We start from the raw sequence: 22,964 nt of genomic DNA, 5'->3' as shown, positions 1-22,964 counted from the left end.
CTTGCTATTTTTGTCTGGGCTATTTTTCCCTGCATCTCATGAAACATGGTTTATTTGAGATTGCATAATAAAAACCTAACTATTAAACTAAAACTTATGTTTTACTTTTATTCATCTGAAGACAGGCTTAAGCCCTGATCCAATTCCAGGCTGAAGGAAGACAGCAGCAGATTTTGAAACCCTGCTACAATCAAGACTCCAGAAAACATAATACTGACCACATGGCATGAAGCAGAAGAGTTGGTTTGTATTTCATGTATGTTAGGAATACAATGCATACAGTACACATGGTTTACGTTTCTGGTGCATGCCCAGTCAGCACACTCGCAGTGCAGACAGACTACAACTTTTGGGCTGCCTACAGACGTCCACACAGGGGTCACACTGACCCTCAGAGATCACGAGGTCCTGCAGCCATTTACTGACCAACACTGTGTGATTACAAACTAATTCAAAACTACGACTCCCACTCAGATTTGGCTGGTCCACAACTGCAAACAAAATGCCTGCTAATAACTCATAAAACATTCCTGTTCAGACCTGAGATACACAATGACCAGCAGAACAGTAAACTGCTCTGTATTGCGCTGGACCATTTTGGCATCGAAAACAGCTGCCAAACATGTTGGCAGTGATTCAGCCAAGACATCAGTACTCCATACAACTGCCCATGGTTAATGGGTGGAGGCTACTCTCTATGAAGTGCATTCCAACTGTGTGGTGTGTGGCAGGAACACCAATGCTCTCATTTGACCTGCACGTCCCTAAAACCATTTCTGGACAAATCTTAAGATGCTGGAGGGAGACGATGTAACTTTTGCAATAAAAACAGAATACTGTCAAACATAGAAAACACGAAATGCTGAATACTGTGAACTAGTGATTAAGCTGACAAAACACAGAGTTACACTGAGTAAAATAGAAGGCTGAGCAGTTTACAAGTAGCACAAAATACCACAGAATACTTTAAGTTACACTAAATAACACTTGAAGCACTGTGAAATACTGTCTAATGTGCCAATTAATTGTTTTATAATTGCAATTCCCAGCACTTAACTTAATCAAAACAACTCAACACATGTTTGACTGATAATCTTCAAGTATAAAATTTTAAAATATTATTTCTGAAGCTTCTAAAAATGGATAAATAGATGTTATTGCAAAAAACTCCTCTTATACGTGTACTGAGGCAGCAAAACAGCAAGCAGACATTTGACTATGGCTCTGTTCTATTTCAGTGTCCCACTAAACTACGAGAGTGTGACAGAAACCAAGTATGCAGGATACATAGGTCTGTTACAATTTTTACAGAATAGCAATTGCTATTGATTGCAATTGCTTGAAGTGTCCATAAACATTTTGCATAACCTACAAGATCATTTCTATTTGTCCTTATGAAAGCAGCTGAAAGAAACTAACAGAAAAGTCTAATTTCAATCACTATTTTCACTTTGTTCTCCACCATTTGCGTCCCCTTCTTCTCCAGTGGTTTCATCGCATCAACTATTTATCTCAAGATGCTTCATTCTAATACTTGACTGGCAGCATTTTAGTGAGCATCTATTGACAATGTCATTGATTTAGCTGCAGAAAGAAATGATTAAATCAATAATCTTGTATGACAATAAATATTTAGCGAAAATTTCCTGATCCTGACAGCCCTGATGATAGCAATATACTGCAGGTGAAGCAGCAAATTGTAGTAAGCTTCAGCATTATTTATGCTTGCACTGTTCCTCCTGTAAAGTAAAAATGTCCTCTCTGAAAACAACCTATAAATCATCCTGTCAAAGATTACAGTCACGGTAAATATAACAATAAAATTTAGCAAACTACACATCTGTCCACATATATGCTTATACCAATACAACTGTAATAAGGTAACAGCCACGTAGTATTCTGGTTATATAAAAAAAAGAAAACATCAAACAATGCCTGCTCTGTGCTGAAAAGTAGAGAGAGAGTGGGTGAGAAACGCAGCTAAAAAACTTTATTCCGTCCTTTTTTCTTCATCACTTACTAAATTAGAAGCAGATAAAACTCTCTCAGCGGTAATCAGGTAGTCGACAAGCTCAGATAATAGCAGGCCAACTGCTACTGCTTCAGATAGTGGTAAGATCTGTTCCACTGCAAATGTGGATCCATGTTAATTAGAAGACAGCGCCTATTTAAGAAGTGCTTAAGCCTCTGTTTTAGCAAAGTTGTCCCAAAAGACCACTTTAAAACATTTAAACAACAGGCATGATGAAACGTTAGTTGGATTTCTCACGAGTTGCAGAACCTCCGACAGCAACATAGCAGAAATTTGACTTGTAATAGCGGGATAAGTGCAGGTACTATAGCATTTAATACAGCTCTGTTATATTCAAGTGCCACAGTGAGTCACTATAGTGAGACAGCGACCCTGAAACTGAAGCAGCGAAATGGAATTCAGCCATTATTGGTCTCCATAGCCAGACCTATCTTTAAAGTCAGCGCTAGACAATAACCTGGCTGCACCTCATTAGCTTTCTGTAGTGGAAGAAACAAAACTCTGGCTTGTTTGTATTTCTTTAAATCAGTTGCAGTCATCTTGGGTGGTGGTAAGCCCAGGATTTAGCAACGGTGCCCCTGCAAGATAGTGAACTGTTTGGGTGGAACAGTTCTATGCGATGCAAGTACTGTCAATAAAACAAGCTGGGCTGCCTCTCTGAATGATCTCAACAAAATTTGCCACTTCTACTGTAGCGTTTGTGTGGTTTCCCTATGTGAAAGGGGATTTTTAGAACGCTAACATGCAGATAGTGAAAGGGGAGGAAAAAGTCACATGAAATGTGCAAAGGAAATGCCGGGATTAGACCTAAAGTTTCCATCCCATGTGTCAGACTAAGCCTTTATTTATTAGTTTCACTACTTACATCTGTGTACCCTGACATGTAATATTGTCTTTCATGGGGCCGAGATCTCAGAGCAGGATGGTGAAAATATTACTAATAACTTACTAACATTCTGAAATTTTGTCCGGGATTTGTCTGGCAACATCCTGTTGTCTAGAGGCTGAGTAATTGGGAAAAAAATTACAATGTTAATATATTTAAAAGCCATGTTGCCTGAAACTACGCAACCTACTCTACTGTATCTCATTATCCTGTTCTCTACCCCCGCGTTTCCTGTCTCTCTGCACTGTCTGTTTAATACCAAATGCCCCCAAATATTATATGAAAAAAGAAACCATTTCATTTTGGTCAAACCATGCCACAGGAAATGCGGTTTTTAAATTCAGACAATCTGCTGTGTTCAATCAGCTATTGCTTAAAATGACAAAATGAAATTAAAACTAGAAAATTACAGGCACCATTAAAGATGTCAATCTTCAATTGCATATACAAAAATATGCATAAACATGACCTATATTTGGCCATTTTGTCTGTATTTATTACACTCTCCAAGGAGAACCTTAAGCATATGCTTGGTTCAGCCAAGATTTAAGTGAGAGAGACCAACGCACACAATTTGCTCACAGACACATGCCACCTCTGCTCCTCGCAGCAGCCGAGAGGAGATTCTCCCAACACATCGCTCTTTGATTTTGTGGCTCATTATATTCCGTGGAAATGCTGCCGTGAACGTTCATGCAAAAACATGGCGGTTCATTTCGTAGGGCTGGTTGTCTTTCTCAGACTATGCAGGCTGGTGTTTGAGGGGGGAGAACGTGCGTGTGTACGTGTGTGTGTGTGTGTGTGTGTGTGTACACGTGTGTGTGTGTGTACACGTGTGTGTATACGTACGTGTGTGTATACGTGTGTGTGTGTGTGTGTGTGTGGGAAGGCAGTGCAATCTAACCCACCCTCCACTTTTCTCTGGCAAACAAAATGATGGAAGAAACCTGGAATGGCGCTCAAGACAGAGAGGTACACTACGCATTTAGAAGGAGGCAAAAGAGAATATCAGACAAGCTGCCACTGAAACCGAACGCTGCCAATTTAGATCTTTTGCGTTTGTAACTGTGGAAGCACACCGACCGGGAGTGTATTCTTGGCTCTGTTGGTGAGGACGCAAATCACATATTACTGTGACGTTCCAGGTTTAAAGCTAGCGTGGGATCTTTGTTGTCATTCGCTTCTCCCCTTTTTCTCCCTCTCCTGTCTCCCTTGACTCGGTATCCCAGGTGAAATAAAGCAAATGAGGGAAAACAAAACATTTATCTGAATAAACAAACAAACCGATAAATGTATTTTAGATATTTTAACAGAAAAGGGGGTGTAGATTATTGGATTATCCCTGCAGGAGCACTGCTGTCCCGTGGCAAATTATAGAACAATAAATCAAAGCACAATACCAGGGATTTGGTAGATTCAGGAACGTCAAATGGGAATGTAGTCTGCATAAAAGAAAACACACGCAGATTGCACAACAAACCTTGATGCCATTTCTCCGGCATAACATCCCTTGACAGAAACGCGCCATGATAGACACAGCGAGGAGGCTACGTCTCACCGGTGGCATGTTCACAGCAATTACAGACAAAGCTGAAGGAGGCAAGCAAAGAAGTAATGCTCCTGAGAACTCATGAGTTACCATGGAAACATCGGCTTCTGAATGAATTTGCTGGAAAAAAAAAAGGGGGGGAACGCAAGAGATAGAGTCCAAATTGTAGCATCAACTACACAAACCCTCTTTCTCCATCCTGTGAGCTGCTCGGAGAAAGCAGGCTGCATTTCCCAATGAGCCAAACCACTGACACTGATACTTGCAGGCTTAAGTACCACACAGACACGTACACACTATGTATTTATGTTTGGTGGACACAACAGCAGCACGAACGAATACACAGACGTAACAAGAAGACAAAACCATAGTTTCTGCTGTGAATGAGCCACACATTCACAGTATCTTATTTGTGGCGCAGCCCTGCAAATTCCAAACCTCACCAGCATTTTATCATCTGCAGTGATTTTTCTGCACCAGACCAAAATGCTGCAGCCCCGACGCTGTGCAGATATCTGCTAAAATGGAACCGCGCACTTTTCCTAAAATCAGGCATGATCAGGCATGATGTGTTTGCTATCACTGCAACCAAAATCAGTTAAGTTGCGGCTCAGCATAAAGAGCCATTACTTACTCCTCATATTTAATGTGGTAAATTACGTCCTCTTCTCTCTCCTTGCTGTCGGGTGCTGTTGCTGTAGAGTCTGTCTGAGAGGTGGAGGCTCCATTACTCTCTGAGTTTAACACAACATTATTCCTGTTACTGTCTGTGGTTTGACCCTGGCCGTGGGCCTGTCCCTGCTCGGCCTCCAGCTTTCCATTAGTCCTTTTTGGGGGGCGGCCCACTTTGCCCTTGGTGGGCATTATCTGTCCTTTGGGGGCGCGTGTTACATTTTCGATGCAGGCCTCAAACCAGGCACCGATGCTGACGTCTCTGCAGTCCACTAGCTCGTTAATCTGAGGAGACAAAAAGACAAAAATAACACCTGGTCTCTTGATCCCTGTACAACAGAAACAGGCCAGCATCTTTGTATGTTTAAACCCATTTACTACGAATCATATATTTAAATTAACTGCAACATGTACATTCTTGGATTTTCTGAATATTTTCCAACCCTGGGCAGCAGACAATTGTCAATGCTGTATACAAATCTACTTTCAGAGACTAATAGAAAACGCCTCAGTCAAAATTGTGGTGCCTTGACTTTTGTTAGAGTTGTGGGATTTCTGCAGAGTAAAGCTGCTTAGACCACGAACTAGCAGTCAAAGATGGTGCACACCGATAAGAGGTTTTCAGTTTCAAGTCCTTGCATATTGATTTCGTAGATACACGTGAACTACTACAAATATCATCATGGAAGAGAAGCTGTAGATTATGAGTTACAGGCAATTTGTAGAAAACGGGTTGAGACAGGCAAAAGAAACTACCAGCTTTCCTTTCATTAATTCTCTGAGTAACATTCCTTTAACTTTAAATGTCTCGTGATCTTAATCTACAAATGCTTCTAGGCACAAATGTTTAAGAGGCCTTTTTGAAATTAATTCCACTCATGTCACTAACGCTTCTTTGTGATTGTGGTGGAATACTTGAAGCCTACAAAAGCATGTGACCTTCATATCCAGTGACGTTGCACAGTTTCCAAGTCATCTACTTGATTATTGATCTTCCTGCATGCTGTATTGGATTTTAAGCAACAAAAAGAGTCCCGTCCTACACATACAATTCACAGACGTGTGGGTCGGTCAGCCTGTAAAGTGCAGTAGAGCTCAGTAGACTCACCAAGTATCAGCCATGACTGTAGTCTATTTTAAATCTGTCTATTGGTTAGTGATATGATTTTATACATGTGTTTCTTTTGTGTGGTTTCACGTGTGCCTTCCTGGAAAGAGCACTCACATGCTTGTGCGTACCTGTCATCATCCCATACAAATTAAAAATATTTCCGGTATTGGATCTACAGAGAGAACACTCAAATTGTGAGAGCTGAAGGATAAATTTGGCAAAAACACATCCAGTAATGAATAAATACAAGCAAAGCCGGGTTACCTTGGCTGGAAGAGTGAATCTAAGCAGAGGTGTAACAACACAACAGTAAAAGGAATGGAAGACTTCTGAGAAAAATAACCATCAAATATATCAGGAAAATTAAAACAATCATACATGTACTTGTTTTTTGTGGCACTATTTAAAATTTATCATTTAAGCCACTGAACTCCATAACCCACTGTCAAGTTTGAAAGGCTTATTTTCTGTTAAAAAATCATCAAAATTATACATTTATGACCGCTAGAAACTGTATAAATAAAACATTGTTGGAGTTTCAAACTTTCCATCAGTCCTTGAACTTAAAACATGTGGCTTGTCAGGAACATTAACCAAATCCAAGCTTTATTCTACGTGTCTCATTTGAAAAATACACTGCTTGTACTAAGAAGATTCTGTAGAAAATAAAAAAAGCCTGTGTCCTTGGCGCCATAATGAACGTATAAGTGACTCAACTGCAAGCAACAGTCACGTGACAAAAATTCAGGGGCTTTTCAGTTGAACTGGGCTGACCTCCAGGCCGTGTTTACACAGAGCAGATAGGAAAAAAGTGTAGGAAGTACTTCAAATATCTCTAGTGTGTAGTCACCTTTCCCCCCCTGTCTTTAGCATCTATGGACATTTTGAAAATTTATGGAATTACAACTTTGTTATTCTGCATACATAATGCCTTTGTCTTCCCATGGTTGTGCTGCTTCTACAATGGTGAAGGAACTTTCTATTGTAGTGGAAAAAAAAGCCCTCACTGAGTGAAAATGTGGCAGGAACAAAGAAAATGAACAGAAGCTGCTTGGGGTTCAGAGGGTTAAGATTGGATGATCTTCATATTTCCAAGGCAATTTGTAGTTTTCAGCAGCAGTGAAGCAGCAGAAATACATTTGGTCTGTAATTTAATTTGACATCCAAACAAATAAGAGCGCTCTACCCATGAATCTGTGGCAGAGATTTGGCTTGAAGGGCGCTAAATGCTGTATAATTTAACGAAGACTCAGAACAGCCAGTTTGAAGCAAATTCTTACAAATAGTTCCAAAATATTTACACTTCAATCCTCACCTTGTACACACCAATTCCTGGGTCGGCTAGTGTGTTTTTGCTGGATGTGGGTGGCTGGGTGTCCTGTGCTGGACTGGAGGACTTGAACCCATTTTTGGTACTGGTTGAGTTACTGGTAGCGCTGGTGTCTGGCTTGGTTTCGTTAACAGTGCTGGTAGTGATGCTGCTCTTGTCATTGTCTATATTGGTGGAGGTTTCCATAGCAGCGGGGGAGGCAGGAGTTGGGACGTTGTGGCTTTCAGGCCTGGAGTCAGGCGGAGGGGCAGAAGTACAGGCAACACCTGAGGAGGAGTCCTTGGCGGCGGGGCTGTCTGGAGCGTCGGTCTGAGAGCGAATCATCAGCTGAACAATGTCATTGAGACCCACGTTGTAGTCAAACAGTGTCTGGCCGTCTTCCATCTAAACAAACACAAATTATAAAGTCACTGAACAGGCACAGATGTACAGATGTAGAAAGTCACAGTTGTACATAAAACCTAGCTTCTTTCTGCTGGCTACCTCTTGGTTATACAATTGATTTTAAGATTTTACTGGTCACTTTTGAAGCCCCCAGCTGCATAGCACAAATGTTGACTCCATTTTAACTACCTCAGAGCCTTAGATCTTAGATCTTTCATATAATCTAAAGGTGCTTTTGCCATCAAATAAGGCAAGGTTTGCAAAATTAGTGACCATTTATAAATCACTTCTTAGATATTTTATCGATTTGCTTTTGTGTAATTTTGTCTTCCTCTTGTTTGATTTTGTTTATTTATTGATTGCATGTAATAATAAAGACTTAAATTGCACTTTTTATCTTTGTGTTTTGGGTCAGTCCATGTCAATTCAGACAGAAATCAGTCTCAAATTTTGTTTACAGAGTTTACTTCTTTGTTGTTGAGGCCCAGAACTAAGTTTTATGAAACATTTTGGTTGAATGTTGGGAACTTCAAATGTTTTCAGATCTGGGAATTTTGGGGTTTTCATTCTCAAAAAAAACCTCACCTGCGATGTCATTTTTAATTTCAATATCTCCAGAAATATAACTTCCACATTTATTACATTTGGTGAGGACACTAAGATGTTTCAAACATATTTTAATGACTGAATAGCTCCAGCAGAATTTGTAATTATTGGCCCTTGAAAATGAACAAACCGTACAGACTTTGGTTGACCGAAGCACTCTCTTTTGTCTGTTGTTTTAACAGTATGTCAATTTAGAAAAGCAAATTGTAACCCTTGTTTGTAAAGTGCTATTGAAATAGTGTCAATATTATTATTGTTATAACTATTTTTACTAATACTGCCATTGCTATCATTATATATTGCTGCAACTCATAGTGACTTATCTTTATTTCTTACACCAATCAAGTTCGTAAACTGTCACAAAAAAGTGGCAAAATCTGTTGTTTTGTAACCCAAAAGGAAGTCAAATTGAAATATTTTTTTAAATATATTTTATCTTAATTTTTTTGATAGAATTATTAAAAATCAAAGACCAAATTTCATGTCAGACAGTTGAGGACGCAGTAACTGTATCTTATTTTACTTGGCATTCAATTGCACTAAGGTCCATAATAACCCTTTATCCTTGATTTAATTTTGTCCTAAATTTCTTTCCTAATGGACAGCCGTGTGATATGAAATCAACACTGCTGCGCCACACAGTGAATGCCCTCAAACAAATACACAAGGCTGCTTGTCAAGGACAAACAACAAACACATTAGAAAGAAGGCAACGTTGAGCACAGCGAGAGAAAACATACTGTTACTGCACATTAAAATACACACACAGCACTTCAATAAATCCACATGCCTCTGAATAACGCCACTGGTGTTTAAGGATGTTGCTGAGGAATCCACGGCAACAACATCTGTGCTCCGTTCTTTAAATAGCTGATGAACAGTTAGTGATCAAATGCATTTAACTGTACATCAGCGTTAACTGCTTATCAGATTCAGCGTATTCTGAGTGACGCAAAACATTTGTTACAATTAGCACCTAGGACGGGTGAGCTGCCACTAGGCACTACTGATGATGCCCCGTTTGTATCCATTTACACATACAGTCCAATAGAAACGAATGTCGAAATGCAGCTCCACTCGCGAGTATCCATGGCGGTTTTCTACAAGAAAAAATAAATAAAAGATACGAATGCATGAATTAAAGTGATAGGAGATGTAGCTGGGGGAAAGAAATGACTGGGTTGCTATGACAACCAAAAGAGAGCACCCCCCCACCCACCCACCACCATGACTCTGAATCATATATACAATCGCTGTCGACATCAACCCACCACCACCATCCCCACCATCATCATCAGCGTGACCCTTTGAGGCAACGCGGAAAAAAAAAAAACAAGCTCTTTAAAAAACAATGAGGCCCCATTAGAAACCCACATTTACTCTTCTACCACAGCCGATCTACTGTTACGTGTATAGTACAGCTACTGCCTTAGGAGTGGAGCTCATGGCGGACACGCCAACTCATTACAGACATCAGCTATTCATTTCAGCCCTCAACCCCGCAAGCCCATTGTGCTGGAGAGACGAGCATGGCCGACACTCTTGCTCACGCTCCCCTTCTCTCTTCTTCGTTATTTGACAATGAGGAGGAGAGCGGTTGGAAGTGTAGCGGGAGAGCAGTAGAGGGAGCAAGCACAATTTCCCCATCCCTCCCTGTTTTTAATAGTCTCATGAAATTTAGATCAGAGGAGCAGTGGTGCAAACACGGCCATACAGTGGTTGTTATACTCACCTGTCTGTCTTTCTGTGGTAGACAGTCTCGGCATTTCTTTGTCTGTTTCCCTGCCTATGCTAGGTCTTCAATTTAGTCTCGGTAATTTTTTCATCTTCCACTGTATGGCTGCTGTTTGCTACTTGAGCTGCATTAAGAAAAGAAACGTAAACAAACAGACAAACAGAAAGCATCCTGAACAAACAATAACATAGCTAGCAGAACCAGGTTAAATGGACGGAGCAGACAGACAGACAGAGGACCAAAACAACATACAGCAGAATTGCACTGCACCAAACACATGAATGATATCTAAGCTATTTGTACCCGCTTTCTACAGTGGCTTCATTACCATCAGTGTGTGTAGCCTCTCGGCGCGGGGTGCTACAGCCCTGACTTCAGTCATACTCAGCTGAATAATCCTCAAAACAAAGAACCACCAACTATACGGGCAAATGTTCACATAAAGCTTCATATATTCATGTAGAACAAGGTCTCTTTGACAGAATACTGTCATGTTGACTAAGGACGTGACATTTTCTCCCCCATAATAAATAATGCAGCATAATTTAAAAACACGCTGTTTCTGGTATCTTCATTATGTGACTCAGTGAAATGTCGTGCATTGTTCCAGAGGGAGACTTCAGTCCAAAGCACACATCACAACAAAGCTGTAGACAAACCGACGATACTTGACTTGAAGATTTCTCAAAAGGCTCGAATAAATAAGAGTCAAAAATCCTCGGCAAGGCCACATTGTACAACCGTGTGTGTGTGTGCGTATGTGTGTGTGTGTGTGTGTGTGTGTGTGTGTGTGTGTGTGCTCGCCTGACAGTGTATCACATTTTTGAGTGGAATAAAATTAACACCTATCCACAAGGCTAATTTCTTATTTGAATTTCAACAGGGAATCTTTCAAAGACAAATGTCTTATCATAGCAGGCTCCAAAGAAAACAGAAAGTATATTGTCAGAAGGAACATCAAACAAAGACAAGACAAAGACCTGTGGCTGCTCTGACAACATACTGAACATCTCGACTGAGACCGCTCTGCAGAGACATTAAACCAAACTGCTTTTTCTGTATCAGATCTCCTCTCAGGGAACAAATCTGTTTATACTGTTTTTAAGTCTACAGCCGATAATACCTATCAAAAGGCAGAAGGTGGAGAGATATTTGGCTTTGCATTATCTTTCATTACTGTGCCAACATGCCATCGCCGAGTATCTTATTGTAAGGCTTTAAAGGCTCTTGATGAAGAAATCCTTCTGACATTAAAGTAACTAAGCAACCTGCTTAACATCCGTGCCTGCAAAACAATGAGGCTCTAAGTAAAGATGAAATCAAATTAACAAAGCAACAAATCAAGGCACCCCATTAAATTTTAGCACGATGTTTAAAGGTGTGAAACTGCAGCTGTATGCACACTAGCGGTGTTGGGGAGATTTCATAGCAGTGAAGAAATTAGCCTCTTTTGCTCAGGCAGGCCGCCCAAACCCCTTTACTCCTACACCATTTCTTCTCGTCTCCGCCTACAGTCCGTGCTAGCCTGGAGTTGAGCAAAATAGGTCATATTACCAAAAACAATGACATGGGGTGTGTCTGCGTGCCTGCCATCTACAAGTCTCCATCTTTGGTCCTGTATTCTTCATTCTGCTTTAACCTTCAGAAAAATATCCAGCACACAGCACCTGGAAAGGTGCAGCTCTTTTCACAGTTTCGTGTCAGCTGCTACAGTAGGTTTTAACTACGACACAAAAAAGGAACATTTTAATTTTTTGCAATGTCGTCCAAAAGTGTGGTCATGAGGAATTAAATAACTTTCCACCAAGTTTGGGCTAAATTCATTTAAATCGCATGAAGCAATGTGTCTCAAAACACACAAAAAGGGAGTGAGGAAGACGAATTAACACATATAAGTGACACTTACTGCATATCAATAGGTTTGCACAGTTATGTAAATGTGGCCACAGAAAAACTTAATTACTAATTGATTTTCTTTCAAGGCCCAGTCCTTGTTGACTACATTCAAATGAGCACAAGTTTCTGAGTTTGGCACATAAATGAAAATGTTTTTGCTTATTTATTTCTCAACTTATAGGAAATTAAAAATGCTTTTCCTTCTGTGTTTTTAAATACTACTAAAAACGATCTTTTATTGTTATCAGTAAACATCATAACATAGTTTTATGGATCATAATCCATGTTTGTGTTGTTTTATTGCCTCTTCTTGAGTGTTTGTACAATAAGTTGCGCCTGTAGCTGTGTTATGTATCATTAAATGCTGCCTATATAAACCTGAAAATAAAACGAGCGAGTCAAACAACATAGATTTAATGAAAGTGCATTTAGCCTCATGGTGTATTAGCCAAACTGTCATCCTATTTGGAGGTTGTAGCAGGTTGCAATCATTGTGTCACATTTGGTTATATAATGACATTTCGACCACAAGTGGTGCTTTTAATTTGTAATATTGACCCAAGAAAGCATTAGCAAGTATAACAGTCTTTGGAAATATGAGCTAAAAAAAATTGTAACAGAAACCTGAGCATTTACAAAGCAGGCGTAATAACGGATTTAAAAGGTACGACATTTGATCACTCAGTGAGATAAAATTACACGTATGAGAAGGAGCGGCAAAACTGTGAAAACACGTGAGAGTGTTAGCAAGCCTACAGTTCGTCTAGATTTAGTGCCTTTCTTTGTCTTTGCTCTTTGTCCGGGCTATCTGTCGATGAAGGGTGTGACTGTGTGCGTGCATGGCTGCTGCCAACTCCACTCGCTTTTAAATTCTCTATGAAATTCTACAGCTTAGCAATGCCCAAAGAAAAACCCATCAATCGAGGAGCCACAACATCAATCCATGTATAATCAAATTGTAACGATATCTAGGTCACAGCAACCGTCTGTGGGAAAGGGGGCAAGCCAATAACTACAGCCCAACAATAGGCAGCAGCTACCAGTGGAGGAGAAACCCAACTATTAAAACACGAAGCATGTTGCTGTCTCAGTAGGAAGAAAAAAATAACAAAAAAACACATGTGAACTACAGCCTTATCTTCAAATCACACAGACGCAACACAAGCCGCACTCTAAGCCGCTTATTAATGAAGCCAAACCTCTTTAACATTAGTAAACGTGAAGCCTGCTGCAAAAGTGAGTGCGGGCGCTGAGCAGAAAGGCCGCATGGCCAGTGGAAGGTGTGTGCGAGGCTGCTTGCGAATGTGAGTGGCAAGAGACGTTCAAAGTGAAACAGAGACTCAACAAGGAGTGCTCAGGCAAACTGAAAAAGAAGAAGAAAAAAAAACACAACAAAACAAAACACCGAGGCACAAAGTTGAGTGGCTTCTGGCTTAAGACCCTTCCGACTGAAGGACAAGCATGACTTTGAACTGGTGAGGCAGCGTGAGCAGTGAGCTGGAGGGAAAAACAAGACGCCATTTTGAAAAGAGAATTAGAGTTGCTCTGCTACAAGTCTAAATCCGAACAGAGCACAGGCGCCACTGTGCATGTAAGGGCACTAGCTAGTGTACGCTGCGTGTCACTGGCTCATTCCATGCATTACTTAACACATGGAAATCCCCTAATCAACGCTCCGTACTTATTTTCCAGGGAACCAAAGGAAGCACAGGATTTACTGCACAGGCCTAGCCTCTGCAGCCACAGCTACGGCCGTCCATAACAACTCCAATGTAACAGCTGATTATTTGTTAAAAGAGCAAATGTAACTTAACCGCAGCACATCTAATACTAGTGATTAAATTCTCAAATTTAAGAGTAGTAGTCTTGCTTTGGGCTTCGTCAGACTGGTGCTTTTAAGTTGCACAAGGATGCTGCTGATTTAAGAAGAAATGCACAGAACAGTGAAATTATATTACTGGCTACTGCATTGGTGCAAAAGGTGCAAAACAACTATTACAACAACATCTCCCATCGCTTTTCATCATAATGCTTTATCATTGTTTGGTTTCCCAACCAAACCAATGTTATTCTGACAGAGCACTCTGGGCATTCAAATCTTTCTATGACCATTCCAGACCGTTTTTGTAGCATTTTCTTTCTCCCTGTCATGCAGAATTACAAAAGCACCAAACAGAGAAAACCCATTGTGGCAAGTATGACTCAGAATCGAATGCCTGTTCATTATGATTTAATTACACAAGAGGAAGTAGGTTCGACAATTCAAAAATGCAGAAAACTCGTTTATAAAGGAATTTCTTGGCTGTAATCCAGCCCAACACATATGAGTGATTCGGAAAGTGTGACTGAATGTAAACAAAGTGAGACCAACATATCATGCATGCTGCTGGCCTCCTGTGGGCTTATCTCCATGGTTGAGTCATACTGTGTTAATATCAGCTTTGTAACGTTATGCTAAAATTCTGAATAAATCATGACACCAGCGTCCCGCCAGCAGCAGGCGTCTTCTGCTTCTGACAGATATCAGTAATCTTTCACACATTATACACATTTGGATAGCGTGGGTCAGTCTTTTATGTTTTGATTCTGTTTCTATACTGCCTGTTCGCATATTTGAACAAAATAATTACACAATAACACAGACTCAACTCACAAATCGCAGGACTTCATGGATATAAATTCCCCAAATACCGTTTGCTTGTACTCCATTAACAGCTGCAGTGTGTTAGTGTGTGGTAGATCATAAAATATGTTTGTCTGCATTCACAAAGTGAATCACGGGCTTTGAGGCTGCATGCAACCATCGGGTACAACACACACATGCTCATCTCAGGGGAGCAGATTACAGTTTTCATCCTTGTCTTCCATAACAGCTGGAAATAGTGACAAAAAAACTTTTCCAATCGCAGCGCAGAAGACAGAAATTGTGCACTAACATCTGTTCACTGTGAGATATGTGTGGGGAATTGCAGGCCCAAACCAATGTCTATATATATATGTGCCTCTTTGTAACCTAAACATCTGAGAGGTATTGACTTAATCTCAAATTTGTCCTGAACAATTATTGTGGTTATTGCACCGGTTTCCAAAAGTGACACTGTGGTTTGAGCATATTTTTCCCTGAACGCTGGAGGTTCCAGATTTAATATATTGGGGCCAAGTTGTAGGATGCTGAATAGAATGAAAATTGGGAGTGTTGCAGTTTTACAATTTATAATAGAGTAATAGTATGACTATTCTAATCAGAGGCAACATCAAGCCAAAGTGGACTGTGTGGACAAAATCAATCCTATGTAGTATAATTATTACATATTTTACATTTTATTTTGCATATAGCATATAAAACAATTTGTTTAAAGGTTTAAGTCATGTTTTGAACTGGCATTTTTGCAGCAAATATAAAAAGATGGCATTTTTGTGGGAATTACTGTTCGTTTAGACATGGCAACTATAAATCAAAATTATCGTGAGCAATACATCACGAGCTCTTTGTAGGACCATGCTGTAAGAATTATTGGCATTAATATTGGGAATACTGCAGTTATACAATCTGATATAGTGTAATTCGTATGATTGAGGCAACACAAAGCCGAGGTTGATCAAAATCAAACCTGTACAGTATAATTATTACATATTTTGCACAGTAATAGATATTTTTTTGCAATAGCATTTGAAACTATTTGCTAAAAGACTGAAGTCTTTGTCTCACATCTTTGCAAAGAATGGAAAATCTTGATATAAGTCTTTTAATATTTTAAAAACTATCATTCATTTAAATTAAATGATCTTAAGAAATTTGTCATGATGCATTAAAAATAAAGCTCTTTCTAGCTCAGATGTAAACTCTTGAATGCTATACAGGCTGCACCGTTGATCTATTCCAGTAGACATAAGGTGTAGTAACCAAAAATAACTCTGTTTTATAGTTAGCATGTAATCTGCAAAGACCTTAAAAAGGGTCAACCATCTATCTGCCTTTTGTGATATTAAATGTGACCTGAAACACACAGATAATATCCAAAACATGTCATATTGATCGCTGATATCAGTATTAGATTACTACAGTGGTTAGATCTGAACTATTGCTACACACTAACAAATCAGAATCATATGGTGCTGAAGCAGGGCCCTGAGTGTTTGGATACAGTTCTGGTTTTTTTTTCATAATGCAAAACACACCCAGGAAACATGCCATTCATCCATGTGAATGTTGCACAGTACGGTGTGTTTGCAGCTGTCAGGCATGGAGAGCAAGGTGGTGGGTGCAAACACAACTACACTTGCTTTTTGGAGATGTCAGGGCACGTGTAGCTGTGAGCAATCACAAACACAATCACAACATAGATGAGTATTTAGTGCCACTTGCTTTGCATCGAGCTGCCGTTATTTGCGAGCGAGCGATGCGGGCTGTTTGTTTGCGCTGCACTACTTTTGTCTCCATGTGGAAAACAGAGGGCGATGTTCTCTTTTCTCTCTCTCTCTCTCTGGCGGCAATGTAAACAAACATGTCGACGGCGGCAGGACATTTGTTGCTCTCCTCAGCACCGAACCATGTGAATAATAACGTAAAATAAAGGAACACGCGTGCACGTTTTCCCCAATTTGGATTGCACACCGCGTTCCCCGGGCTTCTTGCGCAAGAACTATTGGCGAATTCCTATCAAAACAGGAAGCTAGTCCGGGTCCGAAACGGCTCCAGAGAGGACCACTAGCTCGCTCACTCACTTCTCCACCAGCTACCTTCACCCCTCCGTCCAAAAAAAAGACTGACTGTTGCATGACACAATAAAACTGTGTTTACCTGCTTCCCTCGGTAGAAGAGGCGCTGCTGCTGCGGGCTCACATTGAAGATGTCTTGTATTTTCACGCGCAAAGACTCAATTTTGGTCAATCTAGAAAGATCCTCAACGGTTCGCGTCTTCTTCCCGTCTATAGTACGAACCTGGATCCACATCGTCGCGCCGCCCTGTTAACGCCTTCGAGTTTAAATTAGCAGATAAAGCAGCGCGTGGACGCAGGGGGGTAGTTTGTTGTTTGTTTTTCTTCTTCTCCCCTCGGGGGGTCAAACGAGAGAGAGGAAAAACGGTTCGGTTTTTTTTCCCTCAGGGCTCCATTGCGTTTCTTCCTCTGCAGAGGTAACGTCGGACTGGCTCGCGCAGGAGGTGTCTCACATGAGGTCGCGGCGCCAAGCAAATCTCGCGAAGTAACGTTGAGCGAGCTCCGCGCGCAGTTAAAGGCGCAGCAGCTCCACTATTGGGGGATACACGCGTGGGTCTCCATCTGGCTGCTTGTTGTGTCCACTTAGAACTTTTATCACCCGTGTTCGTTTTACACTTACGTACCTTACATTTGGGGTTCTGTTTTAGGTCTGAACTGTAGCATGAGAAGGTTCTTTGGTGGAAAATAAAAGAAATGTTAAAAATGTTTCTTAAGAACATTCAGAAAAAAATCAACCAAAATCCAGCGAAATTCGCTGGATTTTGGTTGATTTTTTTGTGAATGTTCTTAAAGAAAATATTAGAAGTTTTACTGATGTATATGTAATCACTTTAGATGTTTTTAGGATTTTTGGGGGAAGATTTTTACTAATTTTTTGAAAATATTTGCGAGAATTTTCTTTCCAAATTTGGGGGATTTAAAAAAAAAAAAAAAAAAAAAAACTTTTAAGGGAAACTTTTAAGGAATTATTTTTCCTGAAGGTTTTGCAAATTTTCAGAAATTTGGTGAATTATTTTGCTGAATTTTTAGATATTTGTCAGTCAAGGAAACAATATTTTTGGTGCCTGTAAATGAGGACAACAGGAGTGTTAAGACAAAAAAAATCAATCACAACAAATTATCTGCAACAAAGGATTTAAAGAAAAAAAATACAGAATATATCCACATTATGCCACGTAAGTCCTGTCCTTGCCTGAAACAAGAGGATTGGTGTCCAAGAACTGCCTGACTTTATCTTGAATGTTTCAAGATAATGAGAAAAATGTGATGGGTGAAGGGTGGATTTACCTTTCTTGGTTAGCAACTATCAGTTGAGTCATTGCTTATGTATATGTAATATAATTACGGGACTTTAGTTAACAGGTATCATAATTGATACATGATGATTGAACATTTTTGCTGTTTTCAGGCCTAAATCAACATGGCCCCCTATAATCAAACTATCTCTTGGCACACGATCCAGCCAATCCCCAGGAGCCACACCTTGTAAGAAGGGTCCCTCAACCCTCCTGCAAACGTTTTCCTGCTTTCTGCCAGTTAGTCCTATTTCTTTTTTAGCTGAGAAGTGATGTAGCCATTATTGGTATTTCATATGGAGGATGCAGGTGTCCCTTAGGGAGGATTATTATGGTTTTCTCCCTCAGACAACCTTGAGTTAGCAGTGTCAGTACAATTAGTTGTTACATTATAAGAAAATAGGAACATGCTGTGTGTATCAAAGCCAGAACTCTACTTGTTAGTGTGCATGCATGTGTAGAAGAAAAAACATTTTTTGCAACGCATTCATTGCACGTTAAATGGTTATTACTATCAATATTGTAACATTAAAATGTAATATCAACTTCAGAGTTCAGTTAGTAGTACCTTCAAAAAATAAATCCTAACACCCAAGACCTCAGAGGACTCAGTGGTAGAGCATTTTCCCCACAATATTCTGACGATGTTTTGCTGATGTTATTGAGATTCTAGAATATTGCTCCAACAAATGCTCTTATAATGTTACTCGACAACAAAGGACAGACATTTTCAATGCAACATTCATAAATGCTTATCTTATCTTAGCTATGTTCTGCTCCATTTTGCTGCCTAAGAGTGCATCGTTTTGTATACTTCAGTCACATTTAATTACTGAAAATACTTCTTTTTAGTTAACATTTCGATTGCATGTCTTGTTTTATTGCTATTTATGCCAAAGTCCTTATAGGCAAGTCTCCCTACTTGGCAGCCATCTTGGTGATGCCCTGTTTTTGTTAATCTCACATGGGTGCACTTTACTATCATTCTGCTATATGGTAAAAAAAAATGCTCTGGCTTGTTTGTATTTCTTTAAACCAATCACAGTCGTGTTAGATAGAACTTATGGTGACCCCTCAAAATAATGTCAGGGGAATGTGTTTGGTTGAGCATTAGCATGTAGGGAGGCAAGCACTGTAATTCAAATGGCTGATTCATTGCAAAGAAAAAACCTAGCAGGCACTGCTTTACTGCAGGCTGGTAAAACTTGATGTTTTCATTGTGCTGGGTTTCTAGTCTGGAGGTTATAGTTGTTTCCCATAGTGAAGGGGATTTTGAAAATGGGAAAGTATAGATAGGGATAGATAGACCAGGGCTGCATTCCAATACTCACACGATGCCAGAAAAAGATTTGTTATGTTCCAATACATCATATGTCAAATGCATTAAAAGATAACAGGATGTTCTACTACATTAACTCACATCTTGCAACATGCTTTCCTGACCATTCGTCACATACGTCGTGGTGTCTCACTAACAAGCTTGAGCTGCCAAGAGCGCATAAACAGATGATTTCACACAGCAGACTGTGACGAATATTTAAACAAGATGGTCCAAGCTCAAGGCGCAATATTATGATGAAATAGCATGTCCCAGTCGTATGTATGCTGCTTGTAACAGTATGTACTTTGTAAGGGCAGCTGTAGCACAAACTGAAAGTGGAAAGAAACAGTATGTGATTTGGAATGCAGTGCAGGCCTCTATCTAAATGAATGGGGAATTTCAATGCAATTTCAGTGGTTACCAGAATATAAAAACTGCTTGTAGAGAAATCGCCAGTCAGATCTGTGTTACGTGGGGCAGTCTGAGAACCCAAATGCAGGCACAGAAACTGGCAGGCATGAGGGAAATAGGCAATACTAGTTTTATTGTACTCACAAGAACAAGAGCAGATAAGGAAATTTGAGCAGCGGGAAAGAACAAAACTAAACAGGCTATCAAACAATCGTGATTCTACATAACCTTTGTCTAATCAACAAAAATGCCAAAAAAACCATCAACAGAACATTGGAGACACAAGCAGAGGTAATCGACAAGGGAAAGGACTGAACTGAGGCAAACTGAGCCAGCTAAAACTTTATGAATTCTCCCACAAATCACTACCATATAACACCTCCACTTATGGTTTAAAGAAAGCTTTACATACTTCTTCCACTGCTGGGTCTGATTAACCTGGAGCCAAGGGGCAGAATGCCAGATTGGGTCCCTATTAACCTTCTGTTACTCCCTTTGTCCTGTACAGCATTTCACACGCTGAACCTGCAGCCTTTGGGCACCAGGGCAATAGCCCACCTATTCTGGCTATAATCCAGTTTTGGGTAAATGTAATATGGGATTAGCCTAATTGTCCTCCCTCGTAGACAAATGAATAACTGCAGCATATTCAGATTGTACAAAGCAAATGCTCAGATTTCTAACATTTTTTTTTTTTGCATTGGCTTGCAGTTAGAATTTATTTTATAGTGCTGCTCTCTCTTTCCAAATCTTTTCATATAGGGCCAAAATGGATTCCTTATGTGCCTGAAAAGTAACCCTAACAGGCACTTAAAAGTTTTATAGGAAGCAGTCAGCTAGTAGTACCTCAAGGTACAACCAAGAAAAGCTGCTTTAAGCTGTTAGGCCGCACACAGAGGGAACTTGTAGTCAAATGTAAAGTTAAACCCTCTTCTGCATTCCTTTATCTTTATAGTTTTTGTCTCTTTGTACAGAATTTAATTTGGTTAGCAGGACAGAGGATTATACAAAGTCTGTTATTTTTTTGCATTTCCTGTCTTAATTAATCACATACAGTGCCTCAGTTAAGTATTTTGTTAAGACATAATCCACACCATATTGTTGCAAAAGTGATTATTTATAATACAATCATATATAATATGTCTCATATTGTAAAGCGTAGAGTAAAAGCCACCTAAAGCCTCAAGTCAGAGCCTCTATTTCTAACTCAGGCTGCGTCTGTGTACCTTAAAATTTGACTGACCCTCACTACAATTGTCATTTCATATTGCATTTTGTATTTTTCACCATTTGATATGAAAAAGGAGGCCTATATTGGACTGAAAACCTATTCCCAGACAATACCTCTCAGCTGAGTTAAAATCACTGTAAAGCACGGGCCCCTGGTGGCATGATTGCTTAATTAACAATTGTCCCAGCTGGAGGCCTCCTGGATGTCTCACATAAGCCTATAACAGTCAGTATAAGAGCTGCTCATTTTCCTGACGCTGCATGTTGTGACCTTTGCTTATGTGACTTTAAAATGCAGATTTGTGCTAAATGAATTCAGAACGCACCGTTTTAATGTACCCCATCAACAGCTCCAATAACTGCACATCCCAGCCTCAACCTACAGCAGTTAAGGCCCACATACAGCCATTCAAACACAGTTTATTGGACTTTTATGCCCTAATAAATGTCTGTCAGGAAGTAGAGCCTCTCTAGCAATTTGGAAATTGTGCCTCCTGTTCTACAGTCACCGCACAGAAGCCTCAAGCATTAACATAACCTGGTTAACTCTGTGGTGGCGCTATTTGTGTGTGCGTTAAACAGAGTGAGGTCAAAGCAGAGGAGTTGTTAGGCCTGGGCATCTGAGGGTATAGCCCTGAATGTTTTTTGACCAAAACAAACTAATTTAAAAATAACTCTATTCATTTGTCACTCTGATTATGTGCTGAAGCCTGCAGAAACAATGATAGCTGATCAAAGACACTGAGATATTATTTTACTTTTCGTCATAGTCTGACCCATTTGCTGAAGTCAAATTATTTTTCTGTCATGTCTGGTCTTTTGTTATGGACATATTTCCATTTCACAGTTTAGCAGCAGGACATTTGCAGCAGTGCAATTATGGTGTGTATGGATGCTTTCAATAACTACATAAGGAGTGTGGTCTTTCTTATCACAATAATAACCTAAATGTGGCAGCAGGTAACCTACCAGCAATTAAAACATATTTTATCCTTTTATTGTAAGCTACTGTAGTTAGATAAGTTAATATTAAGCCACTGACAGATTTTTTTGTGTTTTTTGTTTACTGCACAATAATCAAAATTATTCTGTTTTTTCATTCATCATTTATTTAGGGTACTGTGTTATGGGACTTTCTGGGTGAACTTTTTTTCCCTCACCAACTCCTGCATCTCTTCTCCTGGTCTATTTAGAGTGTCAGCCATTCAACTTCTATTAAATAAAACTTATGAAATATAATATCTACAGAGACATGGAAATAATTTTTAGACTGGGTGTTGTTTCCTTTACAAAGTCTACAAAAAAGACCTTGACAGTTTTGCTTTATCATAATGGTTAAATAATTACAGCACCTTCTAAAAAGATGCAAAAAGTCTCATAATAAGTCAATAAAAACAAATAAATTATGTATTGAAAGTGTAAAATTTAGAAAATTTACACTTGATAGACAAACTTTTTTTTGAGTCACCACCATTTTGTGCATAACTGAGTTTACTAAAAATACTAAACGATGCCTAAAATAAGTAGCGTAATAATAATCTTACTGTTGCTGTCTGGTGTTGTAAATATAATGAAATCCTTCCCAAAGCAGTAGCTATGTAAATCTGCACTTTAGATAGTTTCACCTCATTGTTTATGACGTGTGACTTTCTTTTCTCATTTTCTATTGCTTTTTAAACTTTGTTCTTTTTCATGTCTCTGTTTGAGCATGTGAGAAATAAAAACTCTTCCATCTCTTGAATCTCAGTGTGCACTCCCTATGGTATTAAATTATATGGGCCAGGCAA

At 39.6% G+C, this 22,964-nt stretch overlaps 1 protein-coding gene across 1 annotated transcript in view; it reads right to left on the bottom strand.

Annotated features, from left to right (window-relative positions):
* Positions 1-17,373, bottom strand: part of LOC111566835 (E3 ubiquitin-protein ligase UHRF2) — a 35,415-nt gene extending 18,042 nt beyond the window's left edge. The window contains exons 1-3 of the mRNA XM_023267615.3: positions 17,003-17,373; positions 7,566-7,964; positions 5,102-5,424 (exon numbers count right to left, since the gene is read on the bottom strand). Coding sequence (XP_023123383.2) covers positions 5,102-5,424; positions 7,566-7,964; positions 17,003-17,155 — 875 coding nt within the window. The 5' untranslated portion in view covers positions 17,156-17,373. The remainder of the gene's footprint in view (positions 1-5,101; positions 5,425-7,565; positions 7,965-17,002) is intronic.
* Between the last annotated feature and the right edge of the window lie 5,591 nt (positions 17,374-22,964).

The sequence above is a fragment of the Amphiprion ocellaris genome, chromosome 17 (assembly GCF_022539595.1).
Source record: "Amphiprion ocellaris isolate individual 3 ecotype Okinawa chromosome 17, ASM2253959v1, whole genome shotgun sequence".
NCBI classification, from domain to species: domain Eukaryota; kingdom Metazoa; phylum Chordata; class Actinopteri; family Pomacentridae; genus Amphiprion; species Amphiprion ocellaris.
This window is presented reverse-complemented; position numbering and strand designations above follow the sequence as displayed.